Genomic DNA, 25,128 nt, shown 5'->3' on the forward strand with positions numbered 1-25,128 from the left:
TGGGGACCGAACATGTATCCTAGGCATGTGCCCTGCCTGGAAATCAAACAGGAGACCTTTCAGTCTGCGGAACAACGCCCAACCAACTGAACCATACCAGCAGGAGCTTACTTAACTAACTTTCATGTGATATTTACTCATTCAACATTTCCACAGGGATAGCACTATGCTGTGAGGGTTACAAAAATTAAGAACATATGAAAGTGACCCTTAAAAAACTTAAAGGCTTAAATCCAAACAGGTGAGATAAAATACCATATTTTGCTGTGTATAGTGTGCACTTTTTTGCTCAAATTTTTTGAAGGAAAAATAAGGATACACATTATACATGGGTGGTACTAATTCTGTATCCATATAAATGTTTTTAATTCTTTTATTTATGCTTATGCATTAAAAGTGTAACTCTAGAAAGCAATAATGATATCTGTATGCAAAATAATACCCTGGAACATGATCATTGGTTTTGTTGAACTTACGACAAAGTTGCAATGAAAGCAGTTTCAACCAATGATTCAAGGAAATGAAAAAAAGGGCAACATATTCTCATCCACAGAGTAAGACAGACGATTCCAATTGTGATCCACTTGATAAGATAGCTGGTGCCAACTTTATTACCATTGGGTGAACAGTGTGACATTTGTTTTCATATGCTATAGGAGGGAGAAATTACTGGAAAGTCTCTGGGAAAATGTCAAAACGGTTTTCATACACTGCAAGCTTTAAACTAAAGGTTATTAAATACGCTAAAAAGCATGGCAACAGAGCTGCTGAGAGACACTTTGGACCTCCTCCCACAGAGAGTGTCATCAGGCTGTGGAGGCAACAGGAAGAAAAGCTTCTCCAGATGCCAAGACAGAAGAAGGCAATGAGAGGGAAACCGCCCAAGTGGCCAGAGGTGGAGCAGGAGGTGAGGACCTGGATTCTGAAGCAGTATCAAACTGGGATCTCTGTTTCAACCAAGATGATACAAGAAGAAGGTAAAAGGATTGCACAAGAAAAAAACATTGATGATTTCTCAGGAACACCTAAATGGTGCTTTAACTTTATGAAGAGAGAGGGTTTGAGCATTAGAACACGAATGAAACTTGCCCCGAAACTTCCAGCAGCATATGAGAAGCAAGTTTTGGAATTTCATTCTTATGTTATCAATCTTCGAAAAACTTACAACTTTGATCTATCCCAAATCGCCAATATGGACGAGGTCCCACTCACATTTGATGTGCCATCCAACAGAACTGTGGACATCAAAGGAACAAAGACCATGGCTGCTAAAGCTAGTGGTCATGAGAAAATACATTTCACTGTTGTTCTAGCCTGCTGTGCAGACGGGACAAAGCTACCACCTATGATCATCTTTAAAAGAAAAACATTTCCAAAGGAAAAGATTCCAGGTGGAGTTACTGTCCACGTTCATGAAAAGGGATGGATGAATGAAGAAGGCATGAAAATCTGGTTTAACAAAGTGTGGTCACGAAGGCCTGGAGGATTACTTAAAAAACCAGCCTTGCTTGTTCTTGATCACTTCAAAGCCCACGTTACACACAGTGCAAAAGCAATTGCAGCGGACTTGAAAACCCAACTTGCTGTGATACCTGGTGGACTAACTAGCCAACTACAACCTCTTCATGTGTCAGTAAACAAGCTCTTTAAGGACCTAATGAAGAGAGAGTGGACGTCTTGGATGCAGTCAGCTGGTAATGATTTACTACCTACAGGCACGATCAAGGAAGCATCGATCGCCCAGGTTTGTGAGTGGATCCTAAGATCGTGGAACAGTGTCAAGAAGGAAGTGGTTGTGAAATCGTTTAAAAAATGTGGCATCAGCAATGCTATGGATAGAAGTGAGGACGAAATTTACTGGGATGAGGAAAGTGACTCTTCAGAAGACACCAGTACTGTAGAAATTGAAGACGATACTTCTGATATTGATAGTGATGGAGCATTCTTGGCCTTCTATGATGTGTAAATATCATAAATTTGTTACCAGTACATAAAATGTCTTATACCTTATATCTGTTCTTGTGTTTTGTAATTACTGGTTACATAAAATTTCTTATACCACAGTATGTTAAAAAATAAATGCTAAAATTCCTTTATAATACAAAAAAGGTATCTAAATATAAATAAATAAATAATTGAATTTAAAAATTAAAACAAAAGACTTTTTTTCTTAAAAGTTTGGCCCCAAAATGTGGGTGCTCATTATACATGGGAGTGCATTATACACAGCAAAATATAGTGTATACATATTTAAGATCGTATACTTCAACAACTATAAAAGATACCCATAATTATACAAGATGAGTTTTCTGGGGATGGTAGAAAGTTAAAAGGGGAAGGGAAATCTGGAAAGGTTTTAAGAAAAAGGTGATTTTTGAGCTGGGTTTTTGGAGTCTCATAATTGGGTTTCTTAGGGCAGTGTAATTTGAAAAGAAAACCATGGGCTCTAAAGTCAGAAGGTTAGAGTACAGTTCCCAGCAATACCAGGTAGTGACTGTGCGATTGCAGGGAAATCACTCTCAAACCTTATTACCTTGTACTATTTTTCTCCCTTTTTCCCAATATATGTGCAACCTGTTAGGTGGTCATCTCCACAGGGTGTTGCTGTGGTTAAACCTCTCTTAACCACTCTATGAGCAAGTAAGCATGCCAGCTCAGAGGTCAGTCCATCTCTCTCTGGAACTTACAGTATTACTGGAAAGTCTCATGATTACTGTTTCAGTTCCTCAGGAGTGGGGGCAGTATATAAACAAAGTCAAGTTGCTACTTGCACTGCCACTTTTCAAAGTTTTTAAAGCAGGAGTGGGTAAACTTTTTCTCTACAGGGGCAGATGTAAATATTTCACATTTTACGAGCCTGTCACATATTCTTGGTTTTTTGGTTGCTCTTTATTAATACTTTAAAAATATATAAACAATTTTTTTGCTTATGGACTATACTAAAAGAGGCTGAAGACTAAATTGACCTGTGGACTAAAGTTGCTGATCCTGGTTTTAAAGTATTAAGTTTAAACCTTGAAAATTTTAAACTTTCTTTTCTTTGCCTACAATTGATAAATCTTGTTGCTTTTTTAAAAAACTATTTTTTGGTAATTTCATCATATACTGAAGAAGGGAAATATAAAACAGCCCTATTTCTCCTTTTTTTCCCTGTAAGTGTTCAGTAAAGGTGTCAGCAGGACTCTGTATTTGTTTTTAGGACCCTAGCTCTGCTAACATTCCTTTGTATTTTAACTGTGCAACTTTTACCAGCATAGTGTTGGCTTATCTATCTATATTTGGAAGAAAAGGCAGTAGGCTCTTAACATTCCATGTCTTAAATCCCATTGGCTATCTGTATAGCCAAATCCCATATCACCTACAACTTCTAATTAATGAAAAGTTTGGCAGTTTCACAATGAGTATCCTCTTATTTATTATTTTCTTCACCTGGTAACTGAATAAACATACTATCACTTCTAATGAGCAAATATTGATCAAATCTGTACTTTGTTCTAGTCATGTGGGATATAGCTGCCCCTGTGAGGCTTATATTCTACTTGGTGCAGAGAGGCAGACTATTAAAAAGGAAACCATATAGTATATTAGAAGGTACTAAGTGCTATAGAAAGAAAAGGTAGAGTAGGGTAAGGAAAATAACATCTGCTGTTGGGGATGGGGGTTATAATTTAAAATGTTGTGTATAGGGAAGGCCTTGCTGAGGTGGCAACATTTGAGCAAAAATTTGGGAGAGGAAAGGGAACAAGCCTTGCTGATAAATCTGGGGTAAGAACATTCATTCCATGCAAAGAGGAGCAAAAACAAAGGTCCTGATGCAAGACTGTGATGTGCTTGGTGCACTGATGATGGTTGTGATGAGAGCAAGGAGGCCACTGTGGCTGAAGAAGAGGAAATAGAGGAAAGTAGAAGGTAATGAGGCAGAAGAAGTGATGAAAGGCCTGAATGGGAATGGCCCTGGGTTACTATCAATACTTGGGCTTTCACTAGACAGGGAGCCAGTGGATGGTTTTGAACAGAAGAAGAAAATGATTTAAGTTTCAATGGGATTGCTCTTCCTTGTTAAGAACAGGAAGGGCAAGGGTAGTCACAGGCACCCCAAGAGGAGATCAGAGTAATAATCCATGTGAGAGATCAGGGTAGCAGCAGCAGAAAAGAGGTCAGATACTGGATATATACTTCACCCCTGAACACAGGGATAAGGGTGCTGGACCCCCATGCCAGTCAGAAATCCACATATACCTTTTGACTCCCCCCAGATTTAACTGCTAATAGCCTACTGTTGACCTAATGAATAACGTAAATAGCTAATGAATAATGTAAATAGTTGATTAACATCTTTTGTGTGTAATATGTATTATATACTATATTCTTACAATAAAGTTAAAAAAACATTTACAGTACTGTTATGTATTTATTGAAAAAATATATGGCTGGTAGAGGGGGGCAAAGAGGGAAAATTGACACAATTGTAATAGCATAAACAATAAAATATTTTAAAAAGAAAAGAAAAAAAAATCCACATATAAGTGGACTCATGCAGTTCAAACCATGTTATTCATAGATTGACTGAATTTGCAATGTAGAACCAAAAAGATTTGCTGACAGACTGGATGTGGGGCATGAGAGAAAGTCGAGGATGACTCTACATTTTGTGACTTGAGCAAATAGAATAGAACTGTCATTTACTAAATTGCAAAAGATTATAAAAAGAATATAATTGCAGGGAGAGATCAGAATTTTTGTTTTGGACATGTTAAGATGAGAGAGTTGTAGAGATACTGCATAGACAATAAGAAGTATGTGCCTGGAATTCAGAGGCAAAGAAATATAAATTTGGAAATTTTCAGCATATAGGTAAGTAAGGTTATGAGACTAAAATCATCGAGAAGGTGAATACAGACCAAGAAGAAAAACAGAACAGAAACCAAGCACTCTGAGGTGCCAACCAGTTAAGAGGCTGGAGAGATGAACAACAAGTCAAGACCGAGAAGGAGAGGTGGATGAAGTAAGAAGAAAACCAGAGGAGTGCAGAGTCCTGGAAACAAAGTCATGGAGAGAGCGGTGACCAGCTCTGTCAGACATGGCATGGGTACTAGCCTCAGAAATGTGGAGGTCACTGGCAAACTGGAAGGGACGAATGACTTTAGATGAACTGGAATCTGGGCACAGCCTGACAAATGCATAGGAACAAGTTTTCCCAACAGGGTTAAAGTATCACAGAAATTTAGGTAACAAAGCTTGGTTGAAGATTTGTTCATGCTGAGCCCTCTAACTGGATTTGTTATAAATTATCAATCAAAAACTGAAAACACAAACAAACACCCGAATGAGATGAGTTAAAATACAGCAAAACTTCCAATTTTAAGGTAACAGCTCTAAACTCTCATTGCAAGTCCTCTGAGAGCAAAGGATAACACTCACCTTTTTTTAGTTCCAAGGCATCTAGAACTACTGAGTTAACAGTAATGCATTCAATAATGCTTTATTGTGCACCTATGTACAAGGCAATAGGAATGTGGTAGTCAAGATACCCAATCCTACCCAACCCTGTAAAGCTTAAAACAGGCCTTGAAACAAACCACAGATGTGATGGGTGTTATGAAATGGGAAGTGTTGGGAGCTATACCTCTTTAACCTGACTTTTTAATTTTTACATGTAAGTGTATCTGCTGCAAGATTCTGAATATGAATGACATTATGTACCAGTCCAGTTCTGCAGTATCGATATAAATAAAAAAGATAGTACTGTATTTCTAGTTAACTTTTCTGGCATTCATTCTCAACTCACTGGTTGGGACAGTGCTGTCCAAATGCCTCTTGAACAGGATATAAAGAAATTGAAAAGGAAAAGACATTTTTGAAAAGCCCAGAATTATCATCATCATCTTTGGTCTCTTACCTTGATCACCAAGTACCAGGGCACCAGCTTCCAAAGCAAAATCTCCTGAGGAGCTATCCTTTGAGAGAGTTACAGTCAAACCAGAGGTGGTTGTGGTGTTACCACACACATACACACCACGTGGAGCAACACTGCATACCGCCTGAGGAAACAAAAAATTTAAGAGAATCACCCAAAGTAAAGGGAAATAATAGCTAATAGCGATTGCTCACAAATCTTAGCTATATGCCAGGTAGTCTTCTAAGAGCTTTAGCCTACAATTTTCACCATCCTGGTAAGAAGGAGGTATTACTACACCCCCATGTACTGACGCAGGAACCCATGCCTGCGGAGAGTGAGTAGCTCACACAGCTACAAAGGTGTGAAGTCAGGATTCCATCAGACCCAGGCACGCTGACTCTGATGTCTGTGGTCATGAGAATATTCTACACAACTCCATTTTATGCTTCCTGCTCAAGTTCAAACAGCAAAAATGTGAGTACCAATTTTAATTTCAAAGTCTCTAATGTTTCTTTAAACATCAAGTAATAAAATGGTTCAATGATGCTTGCCTTCTAAGTAAATAATCTACGGCATATCAAAAGAGTCATCAACTAGCACAACAGTTAAAAACAAGGACCTCTAGTCAGGTAGGCCTGCTTTAATCCTGGCTCTACCATGTACTGGCTCTGTGGCTCTCAGACCACTCTGGGCTTCAGTTCCTTTATATTTTATCACATAACGTCCTGAGGAATAAATGAGATCATGGATGGAAGGCGCTTCACCTGGTACCTGGCACACAGTAAGTGCCCAATGAAAGGCCGCTGTACATGGCTATGTACTGCACAACTTCAGGAGACAGCGCCCAGTGTTATTATGCCAGTGTGATCTGGACTTGTGCCGTGAACGACCCAAGGGACCCTATGGTGCCTGACTTATAAGCAGTAGCTATAATTATTTTTGTTATTTGTAATTCCTTGTTTGTTAGTCTTAGAGTACAACAGTTTACTAAATGGTCAGAACAAAAGGAGACTGAAAATACAAAGTAACTGACTCATAACTATTAGCGTTAGCCTGACTTTTAAAAACCCTGGCTTAGTGGGACTAGCAGATTTATACACGGTACCCTCCACTATTTACAACACTTAATTTCCACTAATATTACAACTTCTATTTTTAAATTGAGCCAGTGTTTTTTTGTTTTGTTTTCAGGGGTTTCTTCCTCACCCTCACCCAAGGACATCATTTTTTCACTACTTTTAGAGAGAGAGGAAGGAAAGAGAGAAACACTGATGTAAGAGAGAAGCATCGATTGGTTGCCTCCCATACATGCCTGGACTGGACATTGCCCTTGCCAGGACAGGGGAATCAAACTTGCAACCTAGGTAGGTACTCTGACCGGGAATCAAAACTACAACCTTTCAGTTACAGGACAACACTCCACTGGCTAGGATGAGCCAGGGGTTTTAAAGGCATTATTCCCAGGTCTAAAAAACATGAAAAACTGCCAATGTCATTTCTTGGTATTAAAATATTTTAAGTGCCATTTAATGTATTTTGGAAACATCATCTGCCAAGACATATTTTGTAAATAAAAAAGAAGAGAAAAATGATACTTTATATACTATAAACAAAATGTAGAAATTAAATGATTTATAGAGATGATCAGACACTGTGGAGGTTAAACCAGGCTTCCACATATAATATGCTAATTCAAAATTCTGTGTAGCACACATACAATGCTATAAAAGATGGAAAAGAAAGTGTAACGACTTAGACCCCCATGTGCCATTTGTCCCTTTCAAATCCATATTCTGGCTAGGTACTCTGGGCCAGGCTGCCAAGGGCTCAGTGCAGATTTTTTTTTTTTAAATTTAGGCCCAGTTAGTCAAAAGGAACAAAATATGGAAACATGGATGTCAGATTAAAAATTAAAATGACTGGTTTAACACTGAGCCATAAGAAACAAAGAATCATCTGACGTAAAGGACAGTGGGTTTATTGTACAACAACCAGATCAAAGCCGTTCTCAATCCTAGCTGCACATCAGAATCATTTGTGGAGGGTTATACACGTACAGATGATAGGACTCTAACCCAGGGACTCTTTTTTTAAAAAAAAATATTCTTGCTTCCTAAGGTTTTTTTCTTTTTAAAGATTTTATTTTATTTTTATTTTTAGAGAGGGAAGGGAGAGAGAAAGAGAGAGAGAAACATCAATATGGGGTTGCTCGGGGTCATGGCCTGCAACCCAGGCATGTACCCTGACTGGGAATCGAACCTGCAGCACTTTGGTTCACAGCCCGTGCTCAATCCACTGAGCTACACCAGTCAGGGCTACCCAGGGACTCTTAACTCAACTGGCCTAGGGCAGGCCACAGTATTTCCAAAGAGCTCCAAATGTGATTCTAATGTGTAGCCAGGGTTCCCAATCCCTGGACAAAGGTTCAGTAGTCACAGGACTAAAATTTACCAAAGTGCAAGGGAGCCTCTGGTCTAGTCACATTTTTCCACACAAGGCATGGAGTATAAATGCAGAACAGGGACATTCTTAGAAAGGACATTATGGCTGGCTTACCAGGTGTCCCTCCAAGGAAACCACAAGCATTCCACCAAGCAGTACCTTACAGGGTCATGATAAGCCCTTGAAGAGAGGACCACTAGACTCTGATTGACAGAGGCAGAAATTTCTTGGGGACCAGCAACAGACTGGTCACAGAAGCTGCCTTGCTTTGGATTCAGCAGCAGTTGAAATGTATTCCAACAGAGCTCTTACCCTTTATCTGATTATTCTTTTTTTTTAGATTTTATTTATTTATTTTAGAGAGGGAAGGGAGGGAGATAGAGAGAAACATCAATGTGGGGTTGCTGGGGGTCATGGCCTGCAACCCAGGCATGTACCCTGACTGGGAATCGAACTTGCGACACTTTGGTTCGCAGCCCGTGCTGAATCCACTGAGCTACGCCAGCCAGGGCTGATTATTCTTAAAGCCCAATACACTGTTTATGTAGTTGTGTGAAGAGAGAGTGGGTGACTCCGCTTTACTTTCTTAAGCTATTATGTCCACAGGTGAGACTGCAATAAAGACTAGCAAAGCAATGCTGGGTACAAAACAAAGGGGTTAGGGAAATGGCTTATGTTTCACACAGCTGACGTCTCAATAGACCAACATACTTACGCAACCTGTGCAACAGAGGACTGGCTCAATTTGAAAAGATGGTCAGATACAAGTTGTGTATTACTCACACAAATCCCAATTCACTTACACCACCAGACAAACTATATCCTCTGGAACACAAACACTACATGCTTTGAGCAAATTCATTTATAAATTATTCATGTGTTTGATAAGCAAAAGGTCAAATACTAAGTGATTATTTCCTACCTGTAACATCTGACTCTTTCCCAAGCCTGGATCTCCAACAACAAGGACATGCGGGTCTCCCCGAATGGGAATTCTGTTTTTGTCATCTGCATATTTCTGGCTTCCTCCGAACAGTGCTAATGCCAAACCTGCTTTAACAAGCTCAAGTGTGAAAGAAGGAAAAGTGAGAAAAACATAAAGATGACTAGCAAACAGGATGCTGCTCCTTTTATACTTACAATATTTATTTGTCTTTTAAAGCATGATTGAACTTTTTTCCTAAGAAAAGCAAGTCTAATCATATACACTACTATAAGGTAAATGATTAAAAAGCAAAAACTAGAAAGCACATAAAATCAGAGCAGTATCTTGAAACTTGCTAAGTGAAGAGCTACCTTGCAAGGCATTAATCCTTTCTACATAAAACTAAGAAATATTTGTTAGTTTCTGCTTTAACGTTTTATGCCCAGAGTCAGTTTAGAAGCCCATTCCTATTAACTCTAATTGGTAAGCAGTTTTCTCCTACAAGGGGCTGTAGTTTGCCTGTTACATCATTCATTCATAGAGAATAATGACTCATATTAAAATATGTACAATTAAGTGGCCAACAGAAATTAGCTATTTTTTATAAAGTTTTTATGTTTTGTTTTTGCCAACTTTATATATTTTGAGCAAAGATAAGAAAATACTTACTTCATGGCCAAAAATGACAGGGCAAAGTGAGCTGAAAAACAGAATACAGCATAAATTTTAACTTCTACTTCATTGATCTATTAGAACAGGGGTGTCAAACTCATTTTCACCAGGGACCACATCAGCCTTGCAGTTGCCTTCAAAGGACCAAATGTAACTTCAACTCCTTAACAGTTAAGGAGTAGTTACATTTATACAGTCCTAAAATTATTTTGGCCCTTTGAAAGCAACCGTGAGGCTGATGTGGCCCCCAGTGAAAATGAGTTTGACACCCCTGTATTAGAAGATCTACTTTAAAGTTTGCTTAACTTGATTTATATTGCATCCAAAAAACACAAAAATAATTTATACCCATCAAACAACTCAATAAATTTTATTCCAATATTAAATGAATTTCTCAAAATTCTTGGTTAATCTATAAAAGGAAGAATGCCTAAAAGGTGTGTCAGAGTAAAGGAGACAGGATACTTGGTAAAGTATTTTAAAGTAACCAAATATACTGTTGATCATTTTATGTTACTAGCCTTTAAAATACACCATAATCATGGCCTTCCAGTTTAGGATATAAATTATATCATATTTTACAATGAACAGACATCTTTAGACTTAGGCAGCCAAGCCACTGAAAGGAGACAAAAGAGTAAAACTGTAAGCTGCATGAATGTCTTAAGATAGGATAAGATTTCATTTTCTTCAGGTCAAGTCAAAGGATCAGAATAAGAAAGACCACATATGAATATAAAGAAGTACATTTACATTTATCTATTGTACAAACAAGGAACTAAAAAATAGGGAAGAAGAGATACACTCAAGAGTAAAACTAAATCATTACCCCTTTCAACACATATAAACACGGATATCGGTCTCCTGCCATATTCCCTTGGCACTCACCATCCAGCATGCTCCTGCAAAATAGCTGCTGGCTCCCCACCTCGAACCTGCACCTGTCTGTTGAAGGGCTTTTTATGGCCTATGGCCACAGACATGCTGGTCAGGCTAGAAATGCTGAGTTATACATTCCCAGGAGCAGCCCCAAACCCAGGTCCTTGGTTGAAAAAATACTGAGTTCTACACAGTTTAGTGTCCCAAAGGCCTCAGGAGGATTGACACCTGGATGCTAGGAGTAACCTGTTCATTAAGGCACCACACACTGACTGCTACCCTTTCTGTCTCCCTTCCCTATCCCCCTACCAGTATATATGGGGATCAAGTCCCAAATAAACTCCACTTCTCAAATCATATCATTGCTTCTAAAGGAACTCAAACTAAAACATGACCTTCCACTGTCTTTTCCATATTCCTTTCATGGTCCTCCATTTGTTCATCTGCTGAGGGTCAACAAACTTTCTCTTAAAGGGCCAGAAAATAAATATTTTCAGTTCTACTATCTTGGTCAGAATACTTATCTGAAAACAACGATCAATAAATATGGAAATGAATGGTTGGGGCTATGTTCTAATAAAACTTTATATACAAAAACAAGCACTCTCTGCCTAGTTTGCCAACCCCTGCAAGATTAACAAAAAATCTAGTTTTGGTGTTGAAATCACAAACTTAGAACTAAAAGGCAAAAGCAAACCATGGGAAGAAAACCCTAGTTTTTCATTCTAACTTATCTCCTGTAAGTATTGCATAAGGACCACTACATATGTTCATTTTACTTATAACTGCTGAGAGAAACCAGTCAGTCAAAGAGGTGATCCCCAACCAGGCAGCTCCTCAGATTCTGTTACAGACCGCTCACTACACCATCACTTCTCGCCCTCACCCAGCCTCAGCATTCTCTCCCCCAGGGTGGTTGGGATGGCTGTCTATTCAGAGGGGGTCTCTGGGAATTTAAGAACAAAGGACCCCTGAGGAATTCCATACTCTTCTTAGTTGGTGAAATTACCATATTAAAGGCAGAAAGAAAAAGTGTCAAATTCTCCTAGTGCCCAAAGCCTAGATCAGTTTTCTATTACAATGCATTTCAAACCTCAATCCTTTATCTCTCTTAGACATACGTATTATTCGGTCTCATTTTCCCCTATTCAAAATTAGCCAAAGAAATGTCCAAAAAGTAACAGAATAACAGCACTGTTAATTATGTTAACAAAATCTCATTTAATCTTCAGAACATCCTTCTGAGATGAGTATTATTATTTCCATTTTAAGATAAAATTGAAGAAGAAATGAGGTAACGTGCTCCAGATCACACTAGAAATAAGTGGCTGAAGCAAGATTCTAATTTAGGTTTATCTCCAAAAAAGAGCTCTTGCCCTGCCTGGTGTGGCTCAGTGGTTGATTCCTGGCCTGCGAATCAAAGGGTCTCTGATTTGATTCCCAGTCAGGGCACAGGCCTGGGTTTCGGGCCAGATCCCCAGTAAGGGGCACAGGAGAGACAACCACACATTGATGCTTCTCTCTTTCTCCCTTCCTTCCCCTCTCTACAAAATAAATAAAATTTTAAAAAAAAGAGCTCTTAACTGCTAATGTAAAAATGCCTCTACTTTGCTTCTTCTCTACTACATGGCAATAACAAGGAAATAAAAGATGCCGAATGTAATTTCTATGTGAATCTCTTAGTTTTCAAAAGGTAAAAAAAAACCCACAAAACCTACATACAACTAACTGAAATAACTCTGGAATTCACTGTCTCATCACTCTTCTGCTGAGCAACTTGTGAGTACATTTTCTTTAGTGCTTAAACTGGAGATCAGCAAACTCTTCTGTAGAGGACCAGACAGTAAGCAATTATCTTACTGTCTGGTCCTCTTACAGTGAGCAGAACCATTTGTTGTTCTGTCTCAACCCTAAACTCTTTTGAATGAGTATGGCTGTATTCCAACAAAAGTTTATTTATGCGCTTCAAAACTTGAATTTCATATAACTTCACATGTTATGAGATATCCTTCTTTTGATTCTTTATCAGCCATTAAAAAATGTAAAAATCATTCTTAGCTCCTGCGTCAAACAAAATTGAGCAGTTAACTTGATTTGGCCTGTGAACACTAGTTTGCAACAATTTTGACTAGTTTTGTGTTACATGTAGCCAAGAACACCCCAACAAACAAATACATAATAAAATTGCAGATAACACGATACATACTTGACAATGAGTTTGAACAGGTTTTCCTCAGCTTGAATCTCTTGGATGGCATAAAGTTCTTTAAGTGAGAACTCCAGCACTGTTCCGTGCTTACACTCATCCTCAGAAGCCTTTGATTTCTGTCCTTTGCTATTGCTTACAGAATTTGCTTCAATGTACAAAAGGAACATACACTTGTCATTCTTATTTCGAGAACCTGTAAATTTCAAAGGATGAAATGTAATAATTGATATTTTCATTTTCCCTACAAAGATTCAAGTAGAATGTACAAGAAAGGCACAAAGAGCTACAAATAAAACTTTATTTCAGAAGGAAAGTTCACCTATGTAAGAAACAAGGAACTCCCTTAATTAATGGAGATTCAGAAGTAGCTTTAGAAAAGACAAATGCTGACAAATTACTGAGAGAAGAATCACACCACACCTTCTTCGGCGTTTGAGACTTTGACCACTCCAGTTATAGTCACCGTGTCTCCTGGAACGCAGCTATCCACAAGATCGTGAACAAGCTCACATTCTATTGTTCGTGGAATCCGACCTGCTTCTCGTTGATCATCAGACATCAGCTCCTGGATTCTAAAAAGGTCAGCAATTTTCAGTGAGGACACATATTGACTCTGGGTTATTTCTTTTACATATTAACTATTCAGGGTCCATATAGTGTTGAGCTAGATAAAGGGTCAATTATTTCTTTAAAAGTTATTTCGAGAAGTTCAATGTAGTATCTAAAATTACTTCAGCAGTTTGCAGTTAAGGATGGGAATGCAAGATGAGTATGTGCATTTGTCACCCCCCCTCCCAAATGTCCACCAAAATTACAGTCACTAAAGGCAAGATTTAGGGATTTGCAGAGGTGTCATCAACAAATAAGATACTGAAATCTTAGAAAACGGCAAATGGGAAAGTTTTGGATTCCCATTTGACGGGCAAAACACAATGATGCCCAGAATATATACAGGAAAAAGATACAGAAAAGTGGGAACCAAAGTTTTATACCCCTAGGTGTGATTTCCTAATATCAGAAGATAACTGTTCAAATCCAATGAAAATACTGGTGTTGGATAAGTGCTAGACTTATTGGGGTAAGCACTTCATAAGGTATCTAAGCATCCAATCACTATGTTGTACACCTGAAATGAATATAATATTGTATGTCAACTGTAATTGACAAAGATATTCTTTAAAAAAGTGGGAAAAATCCAGTTACAATATTTAAGCCCATTTTCTTTCTGCTGTTTTTACCCGAAAACAAAGAGACTTTGTTCAAATAATTAAGTTACCCTGAATCTTCTATGCATACATCTTATTGTGGCCCTTGTAGTACATCTGAAGCCCTCATCGCACCCTTCAGTGGTCCAAGTCCTGTAGACATGGGCTGGAAACCAGGCTCCTCCATTCACCAGGCCATGGTCATGCTCAGGAGTCTTAAACACGTCCTCTTTCACAAAATACAGTGTTTGTAACTATCTCAGCATAGTGAACAATTATTACATATCTTGGTCTTGGTTTTTACAGGGCAGAAGGGCGTAAAGCTAGGACAGAGCTTGGTAGCAGCCAGCAATCTACCTCACTTTCCCCTAGATTCTACTTTTTTAAGACCATTACCTCCTGTTTCAGCCAGGTGTCCTGGAGAGTACTCTAACTTCGAACTACCCATTATTTTACATTTAGGATGAAGTTATGGAACTATAGTCAAAAATGGAATAAACTGTTGTATTTAACACACACAAAATCTGACTTGTGAAAAAAAGGTGTTTTTTTTTTAAATCTATAGTAAAATGCCTCATGGATAGTGAGAACGTAAAATGAAACATGCCCATTTCTAAGAAATTCTTTATTTTTATTTTAAACTTTCAGATCAATATTATTTTGATCATAACTCATATAGAATTATACAGCTTTGATTATGGTCTACATTCATCCAGTTTAATGAGTCAGATAAATGAGAAAATGAACTATTTCTCATTAGCAAAAGGACAAAATACTTGCATATCAAATCCTTTCTGGAGTCTAATAAAGAAAAAATTTTGAATAAAGATGATTATTTCACTACATTGACTCCTAACTGAACCTTTTATTAGATACTTTATCACTATACAAATAAGAATCACTATAATTTGGAAAATTTTAGATTTTCTTGACAGTATGAGACAGCTAATACCTGTCTGTTAGTAAATAATGTGATTGCTTACTTAATTGACTGCCAGTCCATCGTCACTGTGAGAGGGGAGCTAGGGAGAGCAGTGAAAGACTTCCCTCGACATGTAGGCTCAGGACACTGTAACGAGATTTATTCACATTCAGATTTTCGATAAAGTACAGTCACATCTCAAGTTAAAATGTTCTATTTGTATTGTTTTAAAAATGTTTCTCAGAATGTAAAATGTAGTAAGAGCTGCAATGATTTTTTATTTCCTTCTGCACTACCTCTGTATCACAAGCTTTTGAGGTACTTTTTCAGCTGGTCCCTCTGGATCACTGCTCTTATTCTTCTGCTGTGGGTGTGCAAGGCCCCTCACGTGCCTCACCCTAAGCTCTACTCCTGCTTTGTGCCTGTGCAGTCTCCAGGTCCTTGAATGCCTCTTGCCGACAGTCCCACATACTCAGCCTCAATCTTCCTCTTTTCAAAAGCCTTTCCTGGGTCTTCTTTAATCACAGCTCTCATATCTAGCCTCCTTTTGCACTGTTTGTATAGGATAATATATATTCTAACACATAGGCAGTCCTCAACATATAAGTAAATTGTATTTAAGTTTTCATGTGTCACCTGTTTGCTAATTGGACTTTAAGGTACATTTATAAATTCAGAGATGGTGGCAGACTTTATTTTCCAAACATGGTTGCAACAGTATCTCCCCATGAATCTTGCCACTCCCCCACCAAGAAATGGAGCCTAATTTCCCCTTCTTAGAATCTGGACAGGCTTCTGACTCACTTTGTAACCAACAGAGTATCACAGAAGTGAGACCACCTGACTTTGGAAAATTGCATGTCTCTTGGAGAACAGTGTACTACAAAAGCAGCATTATCCATCAGTAGAAAAAAACAGAGGGCTTAATTAACAACTGGTGACAACTGACTTTTAATCTAAAAGAATAAAATTAGATTCTTAGCATTTTGCCAGTGATAAAATTAATTTCCAGACGCATGAAAGATCTAAATACAAAAAACAAGGCTTAAAAGTATTTGGAGAAGCCCTGACTGGTGTGGCTCAGTTAGTTGGGTGTCATCCTGCAAAGTGAAAGATCACTGGTTCAATTCCAAGTCAGGGTACACGCCTGGGTTGAGGTTCAATCCCCAGACAGGGCATGTACAAGAGGCAACTGATTGATGTTTTTCACACTGATGTTTCTCTCTTTTTCTCTCCCCCTTCCCCTCTTCCTAAAAATAAATAAATATTTTTTTAAAAGTATTTGGAGAAAATGTAAGGAATATGTTTACAATGCTTGTGTGAGGAAGGCCTTCTTAAGCAGGGCATAAAATATAAAAATCATAAAGGAAAACATTTATCAATCTGACCATGTCAAAATATAAAACTATACTACAAAAATACACCATGAAGTTAAAAAACCAAACCAAAGACTGGGAGAAAGTATCTATATATAATCAGTGATTGGCATCTAGAATTCATAAAGAACTATCAATAGTACAGTGGTCTCCCTTTATCTGTGGTTTCGTTTTCTGCAGATAACCATAAGTTAACTATACTCTGAAAATATTAAATAAAAATTTCAGAAATAAACAGTTTGTAAGTTTCAAATTATGTACCGTTCTCAGAAGTTTGATGAAATCATTCCCATTCTGTCCCTACCAAAACAGGACTCGTCCCTTTGTCCAGCTTATCCACGCTGTATACACTCTCCACCTTTTAGTCACACAGTAGCTGTCTGGATTATCAGATCCACTTTAACAGTATCTGCAGTGCTCATGTTCTAGTAACCCTTATTTTACTTAACAGTGGCATCAAGGTGCAAGAGCAGTGATGCTGGCAATTCTGATACGCCAAAAAGATGTAAAGTGCCCCCTTTAAGTAAAAAGTTATGAATATGTAGAAAAAACATAGTATATCCAGGGTTCAGTACTATCTGCCATTACGGACATCCACTGCGGGTTGTGGAATGTATCTCCTGAAGATCGGGGGGAGCTAATGCCTGAACAGAAAAATGAATAGAAGCAATAAACAGAAAATTCAGTAAAGAATAAAAATGAACAGCCAGTCAACAGGTGAAAAGATGCTCAACTATAACAAAACTCATAGAAATTAATATTAAAAATGAAATACCATTTTATACACAACAGACTAGCAAGCTAAAAAGCCTAACAACACCAAGTGTTAATAAAGACATGGGGAAATGCTAATTCTTACCACTACCAGTAGGGGGTGTAAATTGGTACCTAATGAAGTCGAAAGTAAGCATATCCTATAACTGAGAAATTCCTCTGCTAAGGAGGTATGTACAAGAATGTTCTCTACGGCATCATCTGTAATTGTGAAAAACTGGAAGTACAAATGTTCACCAGGAGAATAGATAATCAGTGGCTGTCCATTTAATGGAATAGTCCCCAACAGTAAAAATGGAAGAATTAAATGTATTATCAAGATAGGTAGAACTCCAAAATACGCATGTAAAAAAAATGTTGAGAAATGTTACATTCAATATATCATTTATGTAAATACACACAAGAAAATAAACCCCATATATAGTCAAGTATGAAAATGCAGACTTGAAGAATACATGCCAACTCCAGAAAGTGGCTGTCTGGACGGATGGTGCAAAGTGGATGGAACTGGGGAGAGGATCAGAGAGACTTGAATTTTAACTGTAATACTGTTGTTGTTAAGAAAATTAAGCTAAAATCACAGATACTAGTATTTGCCAACTCATAGTGGGTATATAAATATTAATTACATTATTCTCTGCATTTTTCCATGGTTTTAAAAATCTATAGTTTAAAAAAATGTTAATAAAGAAAAAAGGAACACTTTCAACCAGCAGAATAAATAAAACTTGACGTGTGTACCTATTAAGTCAAAATATAAAAATTGCATGGAAAGAATACACACTGACTTCAGGGAAATGACTGTTACTGGGGAATGGCACATGCAGGCGGCAACACTGAGACACTAATTTTATCAATGTTTCGTATCTTTAAAAATAAATCTGGAACTGGCAAAATGTAAATTCTGAAAGGTGGATAGAAAAATATTTTATTTCTTTATCTTCTATACCCTGACGTATTTCATAATTTAAAAACTGAAAAGAAAAATGAACTCTGTATTCATAAACATCAGGAAGTGTTTTCTGTAAAATAATTTGCCTTCTTTACCAGGGTAAATAAAGTAGTTAATGAACATGGTATCACCTTTGTGGGAAGGTTATACTTTCCATCTGGAAGAGAAAAACTCTGAACTTCTCCACATGCAGCACAAAGAAAAGCCATCTTGGTGCAAAGAGGCTTTATGTTACTGACACGAACCACTGTCCCTCTCAGAGCCACGTATTTTCCGTAGTAATTTGCTCGGACGTTCTTGAGTTGTGTCAAGGGCTCATAGTTGTATACCCTAGGAACAAAAACAGGAACGTATTTATCCATGAACTTCTGAAGAACTGTTAGGACATGTATTCTATAAATTCTGGGAAAGAAAAACAAACCCCTGATGATTACCTTATTCATCTCTTTTAACAAGAAATTAAAATCTTAAAATACAATAAAGATGAATTAAAAAAAGAACAAAATTCCATTTGTTCTGTGTCTAGTAGCAAACTAATAATTTTAACAAAATATAATCATACTACTTAGTGTATTACATGGATCATTAAATTTAAACAGTAGAGTCTTCGTAAGTACACATCCAAATTCAACATTTACAAAAATCTGGACATTGGGAAATCAACTTATCTGGGCAGAAAAGGTTTATTTATTTATTTATATCTTTGAAGAATTCTCAGTGGGTTTACTTGGATGTGATGACCAATGAGACAAAGAACTCATACTCTTTGTACTATTTTTTTTCTTTTTTTGCTTTATAATATGAGGATCTCACTCTTAAACAGTCTTTAACGCCCAATTCTAAATATTTTAATACCAGCAAATTCCTCACCTTGCATGGATATGTGGCACATTGACCATAGTTTCTCCATCTTTAGACAATCCTTCTTGGGCTTGTAATTCAGCTGCATGCCTTTCGAGGTCCTTAGTTAACACCTAAACAGGACAGACATTTACTTAAAAGTTAGAAACATAAAGTTTATGAATGTAAGTAGTTCAGAAGAGAACACTAATAGAACTCTTAATAGCCCTTTAAAACTCTGATATTCAACTATGACTACTTATTTTATATTGAATTATGTTTTACCTGGGACTTGGTTGTCCATGGACTGAAAACCTCCAGCATCCTGTCTGCTACTTTCTGTCCCAACTAAACCTAATTTTAAAAGTCCTTATGGTTGCCTCGAAGCTATTACCTCCTGGATGGTTTATGGTGAGAAAGCATTTTCTTTTTCTCCATATTTATTGATTAAGATAGAGGAAATAAACATGACTTCTAAAATACCCAATACCCACTCCCTTGGCATTGGATAATAAAATACTTAATATCTACTTGTGTACAAAGCAGTACGCTGAGAATCTAAGGAAAAAATAAGATGCACATATACAGTTCTAATTGTTGCAAGGACCATAAATATCAGGTAGAAATCTCATGCAAGTTTTGAAAACAGGTTGTTAGAAAGGTTTCTCAGTAAGACAACTGAGTTAGGCCCCCAAAATTTGGATATGCAAACAAACAGGTATTCTATGCTGAATGGATAGAACATATTCTGAAAAGCATTCAGCTTAGCTGGATGGTGGTGAATGAAGGTGGTGAATGAGGTGAACCAGGTCATGGAAAGCCATTAATGCCATATAAAGAATTTAGATTTCATTTAGTAGAAAAGTCACCACAGTTTCTAAGAACAACATGTTTTACCATGTATGGCAACAGTTTATGAAAAATTAAGGCTTAATTAAGACAGAGCCAGTAAAGATGAAAAAGAGGTGGATTTAAGTGACATTTTAAAAATAGAAATGAAAGGATATAGTGACTTGGATACTGAGAAATAATGAGCAAGAGGAATCTGAAGACTATAGCCAAGGTTCCTAGTCTCGGGTTACTAGCAATGTACACACCTTTGTAATGAACTGTTCCTTTATCTGGATATCCTTACTTCCTCTGCTCCATGTCCAGTCCTAAAGGGCCCTTTAAGGCCCACCATAAACCACACCACCTCTACAAAATCCTCCTCTGAGCTATCCCCATTCCTCCACAACAGTTGAGAATCTTATCTCTGTATCTAAATGCACCCAGCACTTTTCTGTCTGTCCTGAGATTTACTGCACTTTGCCTTGAAGCATTTATGTGCTTGCCAACCTAAAAAGTGCTTTTACATATGTTTTGGGATCAGAATCTGAGAAAAACTCATTAGACACAGCATGTATTATTATTTTCAGCTTATATATGGGGACACTCATGGAGACTGACTTGAATCTGAATCTGAGCTGGGTTTTTTTGTTCCAAGTTCACAAGTGATAACACCATACTGCTCTCTCTTATCTTCCCTATGAGATTGTATAGTTCTTTGAAACAATGGTTATTGTCCACACAATCTTTAATAAGATTAAACTAATTCAGATAAATTAGAAGCATATGTTATATTTAAAGTAATATATTGTAGTGTGGGAATTGACTGTGGGAGTGGGGAGGTGGGATGGGTGGAGGAGGGCAAAGGGGGAAAAATTGGGACAACTGTAAGAGAATAATAATTATAAGAATGATAAAAATGACTTAAAATATTAAAATTGTAAAAATTTAAAAAATGTATTAATTCATTTAAAACCCATTACATTTTAACAAAATAAGTGTTATTAAAATATCTCTATTTTAATGAAAATAGCAACATTTTAAAAACAAAAAATTGAGTGAGAAGAATAATATTGTTTTATATTTCAAATCTTTAATATCAGGCTTAATATAAGACAACTGGGTTCTCTTAAAAAATAAATAAAGTAAGCTGTTGTATGTAGAATGAATGGTATCTTTCAGGATTAGGACAGCAACCTTTTTGTTCTAGCTAATGTCTGTTTGAAAAACTAAGTATCTTTTAGAGAAGGTACTGTTACTGTGAAATTTCTTTAAAATTTTGACAGAAGTCTCACAAAACAAATATTTACCTGATGTATTGCCAGACCCATGCAAGCCAAGGTTTTCTCAGGTGCATCCCTTAATTCATTTCCTATGTTTGGTATCAACTTAGCTATTTCGTCGTCTGCCGTCAATTCTTTAAAATCCACCAAAATACTTCCCTTTCTTTCTATTTCGTCCTATAAAATATTAAGGTATGAACACAACAATTGCTTTTTCAGAGCTGATTATAACTGAGCATTCAATTACATACTTTGTGAAAGCATACAATGTTTATATGGTGCTAATACAAACTGTCAATTTTGTGGCCAAGCACTATTCCAATATTCAAAATATAGTCACTTATTTATGCCTTTTAACAACCATAATAGTAGGTATTAATAATACTATCATCCTCAATTGATAGATGAAAACACTGAGGCACAGAGAGGGTGGGAAGTTCAACAAAGTCGACATTGCAGGTAAGTGGCAGGGCTGAGAGCTGGAGCAAGACAGTCTGGCTGCAGTATCTATGATCACCTAGCACCTCAAATACATTGTTCAGTTAGATGACACAAAAAAGTGGATTAGTAGTGTTTTATTGCATAGGAATCTTACCTTATCATATAAATCAATACGCCTTGTAAAAAAATGTTCAAATGCTTGGATCTTCTCAATAAAAGGAGAGCTCTCACTGTAAACTAACCAAACAAATGTGACATTAGCACCAATAATCACACGCACATAAGCATAATTTTCCTGAGACAGAAGAAACACAAAACAGAGTAGGTGGCTTTTTCCTATTATTTTGCCTTCTGAGTACATTTAGACAAGAAGTGGTATGAAATGGCCCTGGCTGGTGTAGCTCAGTGGATTGAGAATGGACCTGCAAAGCAAAGGTTCACCTGTTCAATTCCCAGTCAGGGCACATGCCTGGGTTACGGGCCAGAACCCCAATATGGGTGCATGAAAGGCAACCAACCACACGTTGGTATTTCTCTCCCTCTTTCTCCTTCCTTTCCCCTCTCTCTAAAAATAAATAAATAAAATCTTTTTAAAAGAAAAAAGAAACAAATGGTACGAAATGTATACTTAAGATTCTGAAACAAATTTAGGCTTAAATAATCTGAAATGCAGACAGTAGGTATTGCCCTAAAAGCACTAATATTTATAACAGATATCTATTAGACTTATGGGGTGAGCACTTTGCAAGTTATATAAATGTCAAATCATTATGTTGTACACCTGAAACTAATGTCAACTATAATTGAAAAAACAGAAATTTTCAGTCTTTTCCATCTCAAGGTACGCAAACTAATTACTAAAATTCTGTGGTACACCAAAAAATACATTGTACACATTTTTTTGCTGATCTGACCAAAAACAATAGCTACAATTTTGATTCATACACTGGATAGCTATTGTTGTGTTAGCTGTTACAATTTTTTTTATTTGACAATCTAAGGGAAAACAGGTCAGTGCCTCTGACTAAAGTCAGGTATTGCATATTTAAAGATTGTTCCAGCACACCAGTGTGCTGCAGCACAAAGGTTGAAAACCACTGGTCTAATGGGAAAAACCACTGATCAATCTATCTCTTATCTTGTAAGAGACATAACAAGCTAGATCCTGCAACAGCACAGAGAAGACAATTCTCCAAACCTATATAGACAGACGTATGACATTAGCTGGTGTTCTTGATTATAAAAGGGAGTTTCCTTAACTGTGTTTCTATAGATACCTGTATTGGTTATCATCTCTCAGTTCCAAGTTTACTCTCTGTTTTCCACCCTGTGACCTTATGATCAAGATCTGCACACTGAATTTCCCAGACTGCTTCAGGTTCTGCTAGCTGGGGGCACTTTAGAGGCTCGAAGGTGGCAGGAAAGAAGAAAATAATCTATTCTTATTTCCAATTCTTCTCAGCATCCCTCCAGCTACAAAGGATAGCTACAGTTCCATCTTCCAACTTCAAGCTTCAATTGTGCCATTCTTCCACCAGTTACCAGCAGCAACCAGTTTAATTCACCTCAGATGTCTAAGCACAACTCTTTAGGGTGTCCTTCAGAGGTCAACGCAATGGTTTCGCTGTGGCCACTCCTTTGAATTCCTAGATTCTGGTAACCTCAGAACTTTTGTTCCCTCAGTCGTAAGGATAGTTGCTGCTTCCTGAAGTTACTACTATCTGGGGGCTTACCTCAATGTTCCCTTTTTGCTCTTTTAATTTTTCATCTTTATAACCAATTCCCTATATTAAATCCCCCCTTTGAAATACCTAGTGTGACTTCTGTGCTCCCCATTGATATAAAACCTAAACATAATAGTCTTAAAACAAACGTGATTTCTTTGGGTGAACTAATATTAAAGAAGTGGATATATATCAGTAAGCAAATGAATTATAGTAATATGAGATGTAGCATCCAAAAACAAGTTAAAAAATTATAATTTATGGTACTTTTTGCATTATTATCCTACCTTCAGAAAGATAAAGCTTCCAGCCTTTATACGGTATGAACTGATCTAATGTTGACTGTAGTAGCAAAGATTGTGAGGTTTGTTCTGAAAACAAAACAGAAAACTAGGTTAGTAGAAACAGCAAACATTTTTTCCAATTTGCTCCACCTACCAACAATGAGAACTTGACTTGATATTAAGAGTATCTAAATTACAGGCTTCAATAAGAATTTTTGGATATTAACATTCAAAAACTACCTTAAAGGGCAGACAAGCAGTCTGTCTTCAATCCGTAAAAGACAGACTGAAATTTGAGTTAAATTGCTTTGTATGCCAAGCATGAATAGATTCCTTTATGGAAAGAAAAAAAAAAAAGGAAAACAAAAAAAATTATTGACCTCCCCTACCAGAAGCATGTTTTCCTGTCGTTTTACTCAAGTCAGGTTTGTGTCCTCTTTCTCTCCATTTTCCTGAGAAGCTCCCACCACCTCTTCCTCTTTTCCAGCTTTGAAATCTTCCTCGTCCAAAACCTCTGCCTCTATACTCTCCATTCATGTCTTCTAAGAGAGATTAGGAAAGTTTTCATCAAAATTATAGGGGAAATAGTGCTCCTAAAAATGCATTCACTAGTAAATAAGTGAAAAATAATACAATGTACTTTAACAATAGTCAACAGACAGTGTACTTTAACACACAGTCAACAGGTTTGCAGCATTGTACAATGTGGTATGAACCTGTTATTCTTGCAATCTGCAGTTACTCTTCTATACTCTTCTAATCCTCATCTTTTTCTAAGGTCTGTCACAGATGTTTAACAAGCATACTGAATGTTCATGAGATAAAAATGAGGAAAGGTACTATACTTGTTTTCAAGAAGCTCCAACGGTATAATTGAGAGCAAGACAGATAATTAAGATACCTTATTTGCAGTATTTTGAGACTTTTTATAGGGCACCACTGGCTGAACATAATCCCAACCCTTGAGACACTACGAATACATCATCCTAGATCTTTTATCTTTTATATAATCAATGCTGCAGTGCCATACCCACTTTTTCCAGAGATATAAGGATATTCTTACACAAGCATCTAAGGTAGACCGTTCTGGGGAAGCAAAGGAGTGGGGAAGGGTACATCTGAGGTCTGTCCAAAAGGTATCCAGCCATGCAATATGAAAAATAGAGACACTTATTGAAGAAGATACAAGAAACACTGTACATAGGACAATGATGCCTCATTGTCCCATTCAAAGCAGGCCACTTCGAACCTCACACAGTTCTCCCCATCACCATCAGTTGCCCCATCCTATTTTCCTAAATCTAACTAATAGTCTGAAATCTCTCCCCTTTCAAAGGTGATTTTAGTTTTGGGAAAAGCCAAAATTCACAGGGCACTGTATCTGGGCTGTAGGGGAGGTGAGTCATCAAGGTGATTTGATGTTTTGGCAAAAACCTCTGTCCAAGACATGATACATGAGTGGGTACGTTGTAG

The 25,128-nt window shown here is 37.2% G+C and overlaps 1 protein-coding gene across 4 annotated transcripts in view; it reads right to left on the reverse strand.

The window, feature by feature from the left end:
- The window catches only part of MCM8 (minichromosome maintenance 8 homologous recombination repair factor), a 41,260-nt gene that overhangs the window by 14,122 nt on the left and 2,010 nt on the right, over positions 1-25,128 (reverse strand). Inside the window, exons 2-13 of one of the 4 annotated variants that reach the window (XM_036009578.1) lie at positions 24,036-24,199; positions 23,659-23,742; positions 21,802-21,884; positions 21,234-21,383; positions 19,126-19,229; positions 18,387-18,585; positions 15,215-15,300; positions 13,447-13,598; positions 13,024-13,219; positions 9,936-9,966; positions 9,264-9,404; positions 5,900-6,041 (exon numbers count right to left, since the gene is read on the reverse strand). In XM_036009578.1, coding sequence (XP_035865471.1) covers positions 5,900-6,041; positions 9,264-9,404; positions 9,936-9,966; positions 13,024-13,219; positions 13,447-13,598; positions 15,215-15,300; positions 18,387-18,585; positions 19,126-19,229; positions 21,234-21,383; positions 21,802-21,884; positions 23,659-23,742; positions 24,036-24,192 — 1,525 coding nt within the window. In that variant the 5' untranslated portion in view covers positions 24,193-24,199. Of the gene's footprint in view, positions 1-5,899; positions 6,042-9,263; positions 9,405-9,935; positions 9,967-13,023; positions 13,220-13,446; positions 13,599-15,214; positions 15,301-18,386; positions 18,586-19,125; positions 19,230-21,233; positions 21,384-21,801; positions 21,885-23,658; positions 23,743-24,035; positions 24,279-25,128 lie in introns of those variants that run through there. The other 3 variants (XM_036009577.1, XM_036009576.1, XM_028523785.2) reach the window with 3 other exon arrangements.

Source organism: Phyllostomus discolor, chromosome 9 (genome assembly GCF_004126475.2).
Source record: "Phyllostomus discolor isolate MPI-MPIP mPhyDis1 chromosome 9, mPhyDis1.pri.v3, whole genome shotgun sequence".
Classification (NCBI taxonomy): domain Eukaryota; kingdom Metazoa; phylum Chordata; class Mammalia; order Chiroptera; family Phyllostomidae; genus Phyllostomus; species Phyllostomus discolor.